Genomic DNA, 15,686 nt, shown 5'->3' with positions numbered 1-15,686 from the left:
TAAAAATTTATTAGTATAATGTAATGGCACATTTTAGTAGTTCAGAATAGAAGAAAATTAATATTATGTAATGCAATAAATTATTTTATTAATTTAGTATAAAGGGTTAGTGTACATTTTAGATCTACTGTGCACACTAGACAGACTTTGGTAGTAGTTTTAAAGAATTCAATAAAACTGTTACTTTATTTTAAAAATCAATAAAATGTTTTTTATTTTACTTATTTGACCTTTTAATCAGGAAAATATGCTTACATTACTAATAATATTCATTTTTTCTAACTATTATTAAAGCACTTCTGTCTGTGAACATCTATCATTCACATATTCACTTTACACAAGAATTATTTACTTTTATTGTAAACAAATGAACTACCCTTCACTTTATTAACAAATACCATAATGTCACTTTCACTCCTGTTCACAAATAACAACAGCTTCTTGTTTTTAACCACTGTCCAAAATGGAATACTTCAGACAGATTCTTCATTTGTTTGTTACAAAACACTAACTCCAAATGCTCCCGCACACTGTGCAGAAGCAAAGTGAACTGTGTCACTTTTATCGGGCACTAAACTGAGTTCAGACTTATCCTAACTGGTACCTGACCTATCCTTTTGATCGTTTAAGAGTAATAATTTCCATTCTCCGTATCTTCTATGCTTTCTATGCAAACTCTGTTGTTTCTTCTTGATTCTTTTCATTTTCTTGCTCTTTCTTCTTTGTGTTTTTTAATTCTCTTTTTAATTTTATATTTTATTATAATGAAATTTATGCAAAGCTTGTCATATTTTGGGTTTTACTTGTACAATCTATTAACTGGAAACATTTTTCATTTTTACCATATATTATTTTGCTTTTTAAAGTATTTACACTTAATGAAAAATTGCAATAAAAAGAAGTTACTGAAAAAATTCACAAAAAATAGAAGTAGTTGCAAACAAACAAATTGCACTTGATTTTGACAAACAACAAATCTCTTTGATGAACTAAAATCTGTTAGGATGTTCACAGAATGCTTGTAAACTTTTGTTAATATTTCTGCTTGCACATGCTGAACATACCACCACCAAATAAATATTAACTTCACCGACATTCGTGAATGTTTTCCACATTAGGTGGTTATCTATCTTAATATGTGTTTACCAAAATTGTATTCTGAAATAAACAAACTGCTTATGCATTAGTGAAAATTAAATACACAACAGTAGTATTATAGTGATCATATCAAGTTTAAAAGTTTGTTACTCCATATAGCTGTTGTAAGTCTTTCATTGCGGCTATTATATTTCTATGGCATCAAGCTAACATAGAGGTGTATAAATAAAGGTACCAAAATATTTCATCAGTTTTACCATTAGAGGATTTAGATTACACTAAAAGAAGTATAAGTTTAATTTAACTTATTTTGAATTTGACTTGTACTCAGTTAACTGAACTCAATTTATTAAAACTGAGATTAACAACTCTTCCACAAATGTAAAAAAATATATTTTTTTTACATGTCCAGACCCAACTAAACCTGTACTCATAATGAAAAAAAAATCATAAAAATATTCCACGCAACTATTAAGACATAGAGTCGAACATAACACAGCATTAACTTTACTCATGTAAGTTCATCATGGAGCAACTTAATAGCAAATATTGAAGAATAAAAAATCTGAACATAATATTATACCACCTCTTTACATTTCAACTTATTAAAAAAAGCAAACAAAACACTGAAAGATTTTTCAGTAACCAAACTAACAGATAACATCAAATTATCACCCTAAGACAATAATCTGGATTCCTTAGATCTTATCAGCTCCTTAACATCTGATGTCTTAGAGAACAGCATCCTTGAAATTGGGAGGAGATATGAAGGAAGGATGAAATCCCAGTGGCCAAAGTCATATCCAACAAACTGTTACCCATAGACTAGACTTAAGTTAGAATGCATGTGCAGTTCGATATATGTTGTTGGTATTTTTTAAAGATTAATAATTTTAACAGTTAATGTTACTTATTAAAATACTATAAATAGTAATATATATATATATGATACTTACAGCAAGATAACAGCTAGGATCAATGAAAGGGTTCTCAACAAGAGCTTTCACTGTAGACAATAATGCATCTGTTAACCACTTATGACGCTGAAGTTTATTAACTGAAAGTGCCACTAAATTAAGAAAATATGGGCAAACAGGGGCAACATTTGGATTTGTTCTTAAATCATTAAGAGCAACCTATAAAGAAAAAGAAACAAAAAACACCTTTCATCTAAAGTTCAGTTAAATTTCACTGTATCATAAACAAAAATTAATTTACTTCTGATTTTCAATTTAGAGACAAAGCACTTTGTTACCAGTTCATTATTCAGGAACCACTGAGATTTTATGCTATACACAAAATAATAAATTGTTTATGTACTTTACACTACTAAATGTTCATCAGTCTTTAAAACAATGCATGCTGGACCATTTTGCTATTATCTGTCTAGTGAATGACTTAATCTTAAAACTGCCAAGCACTGATTAATATCTGCAATCACAGGGATTGTCTTCTGACATCAGTCAGCATTCGCAGTTACATGTAACAAATAATACATTTTTTTCAGAGCTTGGCTCCTAAATAAATTGTTAATGTTAAAAAATATATTATTGGCATTTCAGCATTGACGCAGTAAAAAAAGTAATAGTAAAATCTTATCTAAAAAAATTCTATTTAAAAAAAAAAAATATTAAGTAATAGTAAGAAAGAAATTATTAGTTAAAATAAAACAATTAAATTTTATTTCAATGGTAATGTTAGTTTACAACTAACAAACTTCTAATAATTAAACACTTAAATTTTTGTGAGAGTTATCAAAATACGAGATGATATCACACAGAACTGGCTGATCTGGACACAATAGATAATGTGTCATTTCTTTTCTTTTTTATGCTCCGTAAAAACCAGACATTTCATGTCTGTTTTTACTCTTTCACTGTCAATTTTTTTTTATTCATGTTTTAATCATGTAAAGTAAAGTTTTAATAATTCTTCAATGAAATTATGAGAAAATCAGGAAATTTATTACAGATAAACAGAAATCATATAATGAGACTTTTAAATTTGAATTAATTTTTTGGAATATGAAATAATTAATAAGTGAAAAATGGAAAATGCGGACTGACAACATTTTATTGTTTTTCATTTTGCATAGAAACCATCATCTGACCAAAACCTGATCAAATTCCATCCATCGCTTCATTATATTTAACAACTACTTCCAGTTTCAACACCATGATCAAGTCTGGTCAAAATTCAGAGCTGGTTATCACATCACTGTGATCATCCTACTTGAAAACACATAGACGATCCTCTGTAAAAGGTCTGGCAATTTTGATTTTATATAGTTTGGGTAATATGATAGGAAATGGATTTCTTTGGTGATTAGTTCTAATGTTATGGAATTAAAGTGATATAAATCCTTCTTTTCAAAAGTTTTTGAGCAAGGTTCATGCTATTATGCTAGTTATCGATGAAAATATAAAAATCCCACCTAATTTTCTTTCCAATTATTTAAGGGCTACCTCAATAAATAATATGACCTTGCTATCAACACTGGATCAGAGAATCAAGCATACAAAAAACATGTAAAACTAGTCAATCATTTCAGTTAACTGTACAAGGAATGAAACTGTTCTAGTTTTATGCTGTATTTATGTCAACCCCTTTTATGTATGCATGAAATACCATTCTACCTCTCCACAACAAGGATTATTAATCTATGAGTAAGTTTCCTTGACAGTGTGTAAATATTGACCAAATTTTTGTGAAATGCATCACATAGTGGTCAAAATTTTGCATTTGTCTGGGCTGGTTGTTGAGGACTAAAATGGAGGCAAGTAACTTCAGAAATCTCTCTCACCTAATGAAATATCTAAATACAGGATCTTAAACAATATTGTATCAGCAAGTCTAGGAAGAGGAATTGCACCCAAATGAAAGAGGAGTTCTAACCAAAGCAGAAACTCCCTCTGACATAATTGGTTTCCATTTCCTCACTCTAGTGATTCATGTGGTACAATGATCTTTGAGGTGTTCACTAAATTCATTCATTAGGTAAAGTCAGATTATTGATTTTTAAATTAAAAACAACTTTCAGAATGTCAATTGGTAAATCCTCCTCAAAAGGATTAGTCAGTTCAGATCTGCATCAAAATTAAATGCATCTTTTTGTAGTCAAGTCTTGTCTCCAAGGAAACTGAAATTCAGACTAAATTTCTATATTTAGTGAGCTATAATAATAACATATAATTACATACATACATTTAAGAGTTACTGTACAGCAAAAAAACACATATCTGAACTGGCTGTTTCTCAATAAAACCTGTTTAAATAAGTTGGAGAATTGACGCCAACCACTGTCTGTCGCAGTCACCTGGAAGAATTCAACAGGATGCTAACTGGCTTTTGGAGCATTCAATGTTAATGAAAACTATACATAAAAATTCTTACCGTTTCAGAAGTCACTTATGACAATATAGTTTATCTTTAATTGTTTAATTTAGTTTTTTAAAGGTAATAAATTATAACTATCTCCAGCACAGTGGCTCCACCTGTAAGGCTAAGGGGGCATTACACAATGGAGTAATTGCTTCCTTAGTGAAGCTATATATCACACCTATCACATCTAATAAGGATCACATCTATCCCTGTGAGCTTTTCTAAAGATTCTATTTCCAATCTGTTGGTAGTACAAGTAGCCTGACGACTAGAAGATGAGGTTATCAGGAGGCTCATACAATAACCTAATTTAACTAACACACTCATCTGCAGTAGAAAAAAGGACAAATACTTTTTTTTCTTACTCAATGATCCCATTAAACAGCTATTTATCATCTAAGTTTTAAAAGCTTTTGACAACCTAAGAGGATGCTAAAGTTCTTACAGCAAAGAAGAATAATTTCAACAACAGCATATAATGATTACATGCACATATATGATTGAACTATGTTATTCTGTAATCTTACTGTGCTAACAAAGGTCAATAATTATTTCTTCAATTTCAAGTACAGAATAATACATTCTTATTTATTTAATAATGGGAAAAATCTATCACAAAACCACAATGTATAAATTATTAAGCTATTCATTTTTAATTGGCCACCTTTGTACATAAAAGGTTTAAGACATATTTTAATTTTGGAAGTATCCAACAAGCCCATAAACAAACTCATCCCCTTTTCACATATGCTTAGCTTATTGGCCTGAATCACCTGACGAGGATATATTCTCAATTAGAATATGACAACAGAAAAATGACTGGCATAGCATCAAAGAGCTGTGTATTAAAAAAAAAAACCAGGTCTCAGCCAGGCCTCAAACCACCACCCTCTTTCAAAAACAACAGAAAACACCAATTGAAAACTAGGTTTACTAAGTATCTGATAAAAGTATCCTATAATAGATCAGTTAGCTGACTGTTAAAAAAAACACCCCCATCAATAGTATGTAATCTGTAGTAGTTCTTAACACTTTTTAAACATCAATATAACCCTAATATCTTACAAGGAAACTCCCTTTCAGTGAACTCTACTGATTTTGTTAGTACAGAACAGATAAACCAAAAATAAGTTCTTTTGATATTCTCCATAACATGCAAACTTTTTTGAAAAGGGCACTAGTTCAGTTTTTCATGGTTTCATTGAAAGCGAATGATTGCCTGTAAAAGAAAATATAAAATTACAACTCTTCATCCCCCTACTTTCAAGGGATGGTAAGACTATCTAAACCAGTTTTTCACCAGGTACGAAAACATTAATTGTTTTCTTTTACAATTCTTTAAGAAACAAAAATATTAAAAAATGATATAATATTTAAGGGTGTAGTTTACAACATAATAAAATATTTCCAACAGTATCATATAGATCTAACTTATTACATTTTTTGATTCCACAATAAAAAAAGTATGATGATGGGTCAGAAACTTAAACCTTACGTGAAAAAAGTTTATTTTTTTACCTCAAGGAGAGATGTTGATCCACCAACAATAACTTTGGACACCTGCAAATAATAATTTAAAAGATGATGTGGTGGCCGAGTAGTACCAGGAGGATCATCTGGTTTTCCTCCTGGTTTTGGTGAAGATTTATTAGCGGTTGATACATTTTCAGAGCTAGTTCCCGGCTTCACATTAATATTAGAATCTTTTTGTTTATTATCTTTACTTTCACTTTGTTGGTCAGGCTCAACTACTACCCATGTACCTAAAAAAATTTTAAATAATCAAATTTATATAATAAAATAACAGTCTTGAATGAATGAATGAATCGATCAATATCTAATCCCTCAAAATAATAATTACTAGTAGTAGTAAATATATATATCAATTGCTTTACAAACCGGATTATATAATTATAATACTTTCAATTAGGAATCACCAGCAGAAGAAAACTTGAGCGCTAATGACGGTGCTACAAAAGAATAGAATTACAATTACTTTATTGTTGTCACTCACAGTAAAACAATTATAAATTAAACATAATATCGATCTACAATTTAGGCTTCAGTTTCATACAATGATAAAATCAGCCGATCAATGATAAAATCATAAATTCAAAATAGATCAGATTGAATAACTACCACAATATAGACTAAATTACAAAATTTAATTTGAAAAAAAAATTATCCAATTCCATTCCACTACTTTCCTAAGTATCGAATTATTTAACCTCAAAAATGTAAATTCAACAGGTATCAGGTTTACCGGTTTGTGAAATGCATAATGAAACTGTCTCCTACAAACCGTCATGAAAACTTTCAAAACACTGAAACACACTTCACATAATAAATGTGATAAATTTTTTGTAAAAAATTATTTTCTCCTTGGATTAATATACCCAATTAAATTTTTTACCTACATTTGTCTTAACATTAATCGACTATTAATGTAAAACTGACAAAATTTTAAATGATTAATGCTTCTTTTCCTCCATTACTCTCACTACTCTATATGTACTAATGAACATACAGTACTTATCAGTTATACAGGACCCCTACTGAAATCCAATTGTTTTTTGACTTTTACTTGTTTTAGTAAACTTGAATCATTTATCTATATATAATTTGTAGATTTAACATTAATTTGACAAGGTTAGCGAGCAAAGTGAGTGTAGGTTATGTTTGGTTAGGTTACTTCACGTTAGCCGGCCACTGTGGCGTGAGTAGTGGTGTCTCAGCCTTTCATCTAGAGGTCCCAGATTCGAATCCTGGGCAGGCATGGCATTTTCACACACGCTACAAATCATTTATCTCATCCTCTGAAGCAATACCTAATGGTGGTCCCAGAGGTTAAAAAAAGGGGGAAAAGGTTATCGTCCACGGTCACCTCAGCACTGTTATATATCGCTCCGGTTTGGGAGGCAACGATCAGGATTAAGAGGAACCTAAACAAGTTGCAGAGAGTTCACAGGCAGGCTCTCATTGGAGTGATTTTGGCTTATAGAACAACATCATATGATTCAGCATGTGTGATGGCCAATATCCTTCTGGTGGACCTGCAGGTGAAAGTGCGTATACTCAGACACGAGGGTGTCAGTAAAGTAAAGGCAGAATCGACTGCTATGGAAATCTGGAAGAAGAGGTGGTCTGCACGTGACGGCTCTATATGGAATAGGACATTAATACTATCTGGAGACATGGTATGGAAGGAACAGCGGTTAAGTGAATTTTTATATAACCCAGATATTTATGGGACACGGTGCATTTGAAAGATATTTACATCGAATTGGTAGAAAAGGTTCTCCCTGCTGCATGTTTTACAGTAGGAAGACACAGCTGAGCATATAATGTTCACCTGCCCGGAATGGGGTGTCATGAATGACATACATGATACAAGGTCTGCGACCAGACAATCTACAATCTAGTGGAGCATATACTGGCTTCTGAAACTAACTGGAGCGCATTTAGTGCGTTTGCTACGTCGGTGATTTGGGCAAAGGAAGATGAAGGAAGACAATGGGATATTAGTTATAGGGCAGGGCGGATAGCCCCAGCCATGAGTGCCAGCATGCCCAGTTAAGTTGGTTCTGATGATCAGTCAGGGGCTCCTAGGGAGAATTAGAAATGGTGGTAGGAAATAAAAGACAGAAAAGATCAGAAGAGACATAAGATTAGATCAGAAAAGACATAAAAGGCACTAAAGATCTGGTACAAGAATTGATGCAAAAGTCCTGCGACATCAAGGGAAGAATTGACCAAAGAGCAAAGGGGTGAAGAACAGCCTTCTGCAGAATCATCGTTCATCTGCACTTGCGCAGATGGGCAATGGTGATGAGGCACAAGGACTCTTGATTCCCTTAGTTCAAGGCACCCCTGGGGATTGTGTAATACTTAATTGTTGAACCGACCACAGGTTAAGAGGAATGGTGAAATAGAAGTTTTAGTTGGTAGGGTGTGGGCACACATATGATCTTAATAACAGTATCTTGCTAAACCCATGCAAGTCTGAAACACCCTAACTTGTGGGGGATACATAAATGGTATTTCTCTACAACACTGATAAAAAAAAAAGGTTATGTTGATATACATGCACGATTTGTCATTACACGGAATCAACATAATTTAATCAAACATACCCTACACTTGCTTTGCTTGCTAACCTCCTCTGATTAACATTAAAAGTAAAAGTTATATACAATAAATTATATGTATATAAGTGTTCTCGTGTCAAGTTGTGTACAAAGGTTATGTTTAATACGGGTTCCCGTGCAACCAATAAATAATGAACATACTTAATGTAAAAATAAGTAACATTAAAAAAGATTTGCTGTAAAATTGACAAGGGATTTTATTTTAATAAAGATCAGTTAAAAAATAATTTATAAAATGCTTGATTTTTTAACGTACATCCCGATTATAATTTAATGATCAGCCTACAGTTTAAAACCAAGATTTTATTTCTCTATTGTAAATCATACAAAAAGTTGTTCTTCAAAATGTTTTCCACATTACACAGCTAACTGACGTTCATGCACAATTAGAGTAAATGGCCAGAAAAATACTAAGATTCTGCTTAAGCGCCTACCTTTAACATACTGATCCTTACACTGTGTGAACTCCAAATCACTGGTGGCCATTGCAATGATATCACTTTCAAAGTCATTAAGAACAAATACCTCTGCTGAGGGAATATGGACAAAGTCTGTTTCATTTCCTGTTAAATGTCCATACACAGGAGGGACATTAAAATTATCAAATACTCTAAAAACATCTTCTGTCAAAAGTTTTCTTCTTTTCGTATTTTTCAAGAGTATACTGCAATTCTACAAAAATACAAAATATTAGTTATCTATAACAAATGAGATGATATCCCACAATAAACACTTCTAATTTCAAATTTAATAGAGGAATGTAATACAGCTAAAATAATTGGCTTTCAACAAATAATATCTAGATGGCCAAATACAGGGAGTCTCCTCAAGGACCATTGACTTATATACATAGAATTATTACAACTATAAACATTTGAAGATAGTTTACATCACAGTGTAAGACTTTTATAAAGTGAAAAAATGCGGATTAGATTTATGAAACAAGAGCCAATGGAAGAAAATTACTTTATTTTCTGTGTTGTATAAACAGCATTATTAGTATTAAAGTACAACATTCAGAACAATATGAGAGGAATAATTTGTGAATGTGACTACAAACTAAAAATCTGCAGAAACCCTCAAATAATACTGCAATTAAGTTCAGTTCACCAGCAGTTTTTATTGAGTTAAAAGTACAATTTTAGTACTTAATTCCATAGTGTTCGCATCCATATTCAAACTACAAATTTTAAAATAATAAGATCATCAATTTATCTAATGACAGTTAGTTGAGTCTGTTGAGTAGCAAAGCCCATGAATTTCTTATGGAAGTTTGGAACTAGTAGTTGCTAGGCAAACATTCACCTATTGTAATGCTGTCGTTCAAAGTCAAGTAACAATAGTACTGTTTGTTTTATATGACTCATGATAGACAGTATAGTAATTGTTTTTTATTGGTAATATTTAGAAAAATTTAAAGTGGCATCAACTGCTATGCATTAACAACTGAAAATGCTAACATTTGTAGTGAAGTGCAACCAATGTTCCTGACTTCATCATTATAATTATTAATTAACAACTACTTTACAAAAGTTACATTTACTTTCAATGTCTAAAAAATTTTAATTACAGTGAACAAATTTCAGAATTTGAAAATTAATGTACATATAACATTTAAAGGAGATTAATAAAATTAATACTTATGAAACAATGAGCACTAACTTACCTGACCTTTTAATCATTCTAAAGTCACGCTAACTTAAAAATCTGCACAGATATATTTTATTCATGTACACAATTTACCATACAATTATTTCATATTACAGACTATACACAATTCTACATAAAACATTTTTGTCATAAAAAATATTTCAACACTTAACTGCAACTGTGACCAACATACACTAATGCCACATCTAAAACAGTTCTTTTTTTTTTTTTGGAACTTTTCCATTACGTGGCAGCATTTGTGTTTTTGTTGAGTAGTGTAAGCATGCTTCACCATATGCTAGGATGATATCACTGTTGCACGTTGCCACCAATAACACAGTGACTGGCCCACTGGCTGCAGATCATTGACAGAGCAATAATGATTCAGTATTTGATTGATTACAATGCTATTGCTTTCTTTAATTTCTTTTTTACAAATGGGTATTTTTAACTTTGTTTAATAATTTTCTTTCTGTTTAGCCTCTGTTTTACGGTATTACTTCAGAAGATGATATGTCATCACCCTCTCTCTATATCAAGCTAGGATTAATGAAAAATTTTGTAAAAGCAATGAAGAAGGATAGTCCCGGATTTTTGTACATCTGGCAGAAATTTCCGAATGTAAGTGAAGGAAAAATTAAAGAAGAAATATTTGTTGGTCCTCAGTTGGTAAAGATGATGTATTTAACTCAATATTAAATAATCATTGGTACTTCTTTATGGATTTTGAATAAAGGTGGTCCCAGATCTCTATCTCACTTAGCTTTAAAGAAAAAGTGGTAAAACAGAAAAAGTTTTGGTCAGAAAATACACTTTAAAAGGGTTGGAATAAAATAACTTTGTTAATTTACTTATAAACAAATAAAAAGTTCTAGTTAAACTTTGTAAAGAATCTAATTTTGAGAAAAGTGATAAAAATAACGTGTATTAAAATTTTAATATGATAAATTTAACGAATTCTCTTTAGGAGAAAATGTGGCAGGAATTTTGGATTCTCTGTATATGTGTGATAGTTTTGTTTCTGAAATCAATATCAGTACAGAACATCCCAAATATTGATAATCCTGACTGGAAATTTCAGAAACCTGAGATTTATTTTCAAGTACCACTACTATCACTATGCTGGAAATCTTTCTTTTTTTAAATTTTATCTCAGATGATAAATACAATAATAATGTAACAGAGAGAAGCAATATAACAGATCTTCCGATTACTAAGGCTAGGGGCAGACAACCTTGAGTACTTTTAATCTAAGTGGAACATACAGAAAACAAATTTAGTATCAATAAATAAATATCTTTTTATAATTTATTTTTCCTCTCATAGCATATTACAAACAAGTTAGTGTTTCCGATAGCTGTATTCCTGATAAAACAGAAGTTTTATATTCTAGATGAAAAATAAAAATTAAAAAAAACTGTAAATTATTAAAATATGGATTGGCAATTTATGCATAACCTTTAACCAAATACTTTACACTTGGCGTATAAGTTTTTGAAACTAAGCTTAATAGAGTTAGCATACGGAATAACCACACTTAGGCAAGATTTATTGACATTAATATCACAATTACTTACATGTATGACCTCACGTAATTTATAGGAAGTATCTTCCGCTAATCCCGACAAAACATCATCAGGTAAGTCAGAAATTCCGATACTATCAGCAATTTTACTCACACATTCTGATGACAAAATAGCAAATTTTCGTGTATTCGAATCTGTCGGTCTCCTTTCACTACTTCTTTTAACACTGTCATGCCTGCTTTCCTTATTTTCTGTACTTCTAGAACCTCCTTCGCTTTTAACACTAACTTTTTCCATATTATATATTACCTGATATCACAATCATACCACTTGAAAGTCGTTACCTAAACATAACCTAAAATATTGTGTAATTTCAAACAATCTGCAATCACTATAACATCAGGATGCCAACTACTTCATTCAATTTGCTTTACATTCGACTAGAAACAGATACGGCTAATATCATTTTGATAAATAATATAAAGTACATTATTAAAATTATAATCTGATTTTCATGAATGTCAAGAATATTGTTGGGCAAGTTAATTATTTTACATGGTGGTTAAATGGTACTTTTTAACACATGATGCACAAAATGATATTCAAATAGAACAAAAAATTTACTAGTTATCCTGCAGCTAAGCGTTTTCGAGCTTTTTCTGATTGCTATATTAATGATTTACATTTCCTGCGATTTTTTTTTTTTTTGCATATGATACATTTTCATAAACTTTTTATTTGAGGGCAATTCTGAAAGGAGAAACAAAATAAGATTTCTCCTGCGTTTAATTCAATTGTAAAAAAAACCTTCAACACAACATTGAAATTATAGAAACTCAAAGCTGATATACTAAACTTATTCTTGACTTAATTTTGACGACATAATTTTATTCAATTATGAATCAAACATTTTTGAGGAATAGAATAATCATAAGTAGCACTAGGGAATGCTCAAAAGTAATGGATAAAACATTCAAATAGTATATAATCTCTTCCCAGTTGCAGACAGAAATAATAAGAAAAACTTTTATGAATTATCTGTACTTGAATTCTGTAGAAGATTTTTAACATAACAGGACCAGTACATCCAGTGGCGGCTCGCGTATAGGTACTGTGGAACTGCAGCACCCGCTATTTCTACTTGATTTTTTTTTTTGTCTTCAGTCATTTGACTGGTTTGATGCAGCTCTCCAAGATTCCCTATCTAGTGCTAGTCGTTTCATTTTGTCATTTCGGTATACCCCCTACATCCCTAACAATTTGTTTTACATATTCCAAACGATGCCTGCCTACACAATTTTTTCCTTCAACCTGTCCCTCCAATATTAAAGCGACTATTCCAGGATGCCTTAATATGTGGCCTATAAGTCTGTCTCTTCTTTTAGCTATATATTTCCAAATGCTTCTTTCTTCATCTATTTGCCGCAACACCTCTTCATTTGTCACTTTATCCACCCATTTGAATTTTTACATTCTCCTATAGCAGAGGTGGCCAACTTTTATGTATATAAGATCGACTTTTTATCTTAAAAGTGTGTCGCGATCGACTTGTCATAGGCATAGTCTAAGGGCGAAGAAGGGGTGTGAAATGCATACTCTGATTATACACTGTGTTTCAGTATAAGGTGCATTCCAGCGAGGTATGGGTAGATAAGTAAAATATATTATTTTTTAAATCACTTTATTTTTCGAGATATAGGGTCATGAAGAAAATAAATTTCCAGACCCAACTTTTGATAGCAGCATTCCGTAGGTGCAGTACCTAAAAAATTCGATTTTCCGACACTTTTTCAAGATAGATTTTTACTAACTTAAAATGCAATTTAATTTTTTTATCAATTGCAATGTATAAGTTGTTGTACTATCTGTTCCTAAATATGAAAACGTTGTATTAAAAATGCACAGTATGGCTGATAATTTGATTACAATATTTCACTTTTGCGTTTTTTTGGGCCAGGAAAATGTATAATGAAAGAATAATATGACTTACTTTTTGCTAACCTATCAATAGCTCGCTGAGTACACCTCGTACTGAAATATAGATATACGGCTTATCTATCTACGTAAAAAACAACAACAATAATTATTTAAAGGGCCAAAAATCTCACGTCCAGGGGAATTAAAAGAACATGGATAATTATTAACAATATTTATTAATTCAAAGTAGCTACAGATAAAGACAGATTTAGCATTTACTTTGTTGCCTTAACATTAATGGGAAGACTGAGTTTGCATGTCTCTAACCAAGGAATCATTAATTAGATGTATATCCTGACAAAGATAATAATAATGAGTCTTCAGTATGGGAATCAGTCAGGACAGAACGTTGTTTAGTCTTCGTTAGCTTCAAGTATGAAAATGCCGATTCGCTCGGTATGTAGATCCGAAACAAGAATATATATATTCGCAACATTTGGTGATAGTGGGATATTTTTCGCGGTTGACATATTTCCAAAAATCTTCTGGCTTGTAAGATTAAGTCAGTTTGTAAAATTATAATTTCATTTACTAATGCCCTTTGATCCATATGAAATATGTCTGAAATTTTTTTGCTAATGCGTTTCACACTTAAATCTTTTTTTAAAGGAAAAGATATAAATTCCACAATTTCCTAAATTTTTTCAAAATCCTGGAATCTTACTTCAAAATCTTCAATTACTTTTTGGATTTCCGCGACGTATTTGTCGATCTTATAATTAATATTTTTATGTTTTTGTAAGTTATCTGCCATATTTGGAAAATGACTCATATTATTTTGTTGCAGATCTTCTATTAGCAAAATAAATTTTGTTTTATATGCGCCTATGCAGCTGACAGTATCAATTACTGTTTTGTTTTTACATTGTAATTCTAAATTTAAATGACTTAATAGTGAAGTAAAATCGGTAAGAAATGCTGTCACTAACCCAAGTTTCATTATTTCAATTTTCACAGTTTCCATCTTGTTCATGAAGAAAATCTATAATTTCAGACAATAAATCACGAAATCGCTGCAGAAATTTACCTCTGCTTAGCCATCTGACATCGGTATGTAGTAATAATTAAGGTTGGCCTTCATCGCACTGCAGTTGGAAGAGACGCCGTTTGAGGGAACTTCCTCGAATTGAATTAACAATTTTAAATGCTATGTCCATTACCTCTTTTGTGTTTAGTCTCTTGCTAGCTAACACTTGCTGGTGAATTATGCAGTGATAGCTCAAAAAGGCTGGGAATTCATCTTCATTTTGACATAAGGCTATAAATCCATTTCTGCAACCTATCATTGCAGCTGTGCCATCCGTTGTTATATTGACTAATTTAAAAAGCGGTACTTTCAAATCATTGAGCAAGTTTTTAAAGGCTTTGAATATGTCTACACCTCTAGTCCTTTCCTTCAAAGAAATCATACCCAACAATTCTTGTTTAGGTGTAAAATCCTTAAAAACCATACGAACGGAAACAAGTAATTGTACTGTATCACTTATGTCTGTCGATTCTTCACACTGAAGGGAAAAACAAGAACATCTATTAATATCATTATATAACTGCTCTTTTACATTCCCACTCATCCTTTCAATTCGTCGCATCACTGTGTTTCGAGACAATTGTAGATCTTGAATTGCAGCAACAATTTTACTTTTGTTCTTAAAATCGTTAAAAAGTGAATCTGACATTTCCAAAAAAATGTCCTTTACAAATTCACCATCGGAAACTGGCTTACATTTTTTTTCTAAGAGATAGCTTACTGCTTGTGACTTCAACCTTGGCTTTTTAAAAACGCTTTGTTGATTTGTTAATTGAGTTTTAAGATCCCTAACTTTATGTTTTCTCAGTTCAGAATTTGGTGGATAATCTGTTTGATACTTGTTATGTAAAGCTAAAAAGTATCTCTCCAGATTACCCT

General features: G+C 31.3%; 2 protein-coding genes across 3 annotated transcripts in view; both read right to left on the bottom strand.

Annotated features, from left to right (window-relative positions):
- LOC142323443 (uncharacterized) overlaps positions 1-12,202 on the bottom strand; it is a 33,689-nt gene extending 21,487 nt beyond the window's left edge. The window contains exons 1-4 of one of the 2 annotated variants that reach the window (XM_075363062.1): positions 11,855-12,202; positions 9,083-9,299; positions 5,998-6,242; positions 2,055-2,234 (exon numbers count right to left, since the gene is read on the bottom strand). In XM_075363062.1, the coding sequence (XP_075219177.1) occupies positions 2,055-2,234; positions 5,998-6,242; positions 9,083-9,299; positions 11,855-12,100 (888 nt within the window). In that variant the 5' untranslated portion in view covers positions 12,101-12,202. Of the gene's footprint in view, positions 1-2,054; positions 2,235-5,997; positions 6,243-9,061; positions 9,300-11,854 lie in introns of both variants that reach the window. The other variant, XM_075363061.1, reaches the window with a different exon arrangement.
- Positions 12,203-14,844: 2,642 nt separating this feature from the next.
- LOC142322623 (zinc finger BED domain-containing protein 5-like) lies at positions 14,845-15,456 on the bottom strand. The gene has a single exon (XM_075361701.1). The coding sequence runs from the start codon at positions 15,454-15,456 to the stop codon at positions 14,845-14,847; it is 612 nt and encodes a 203-aa protein (XP_075217816.1).
- Positions 15,457-15,686: the final 230 nt, after the last annotated feature.

This window comes from Lycorma delicatula, chromosome 4, assembly GCF_047948215.1.
Source record: "Lycorma delicatula isolate Av1 chromosome 4, ASM4794821v1, whole genome shotgun sequence".
NCBI classification, from domain to species: Eukaryota; Metazoa; Arthropoda; class Insecta; order Hemiptera; family Fulgoridae; genus Lycorma; species Lycorma delicatula.
Note: the sequence above shows the minus strand (reverse complement) of the source record. Positions and strands in the feature narration are given on the sequence as shown.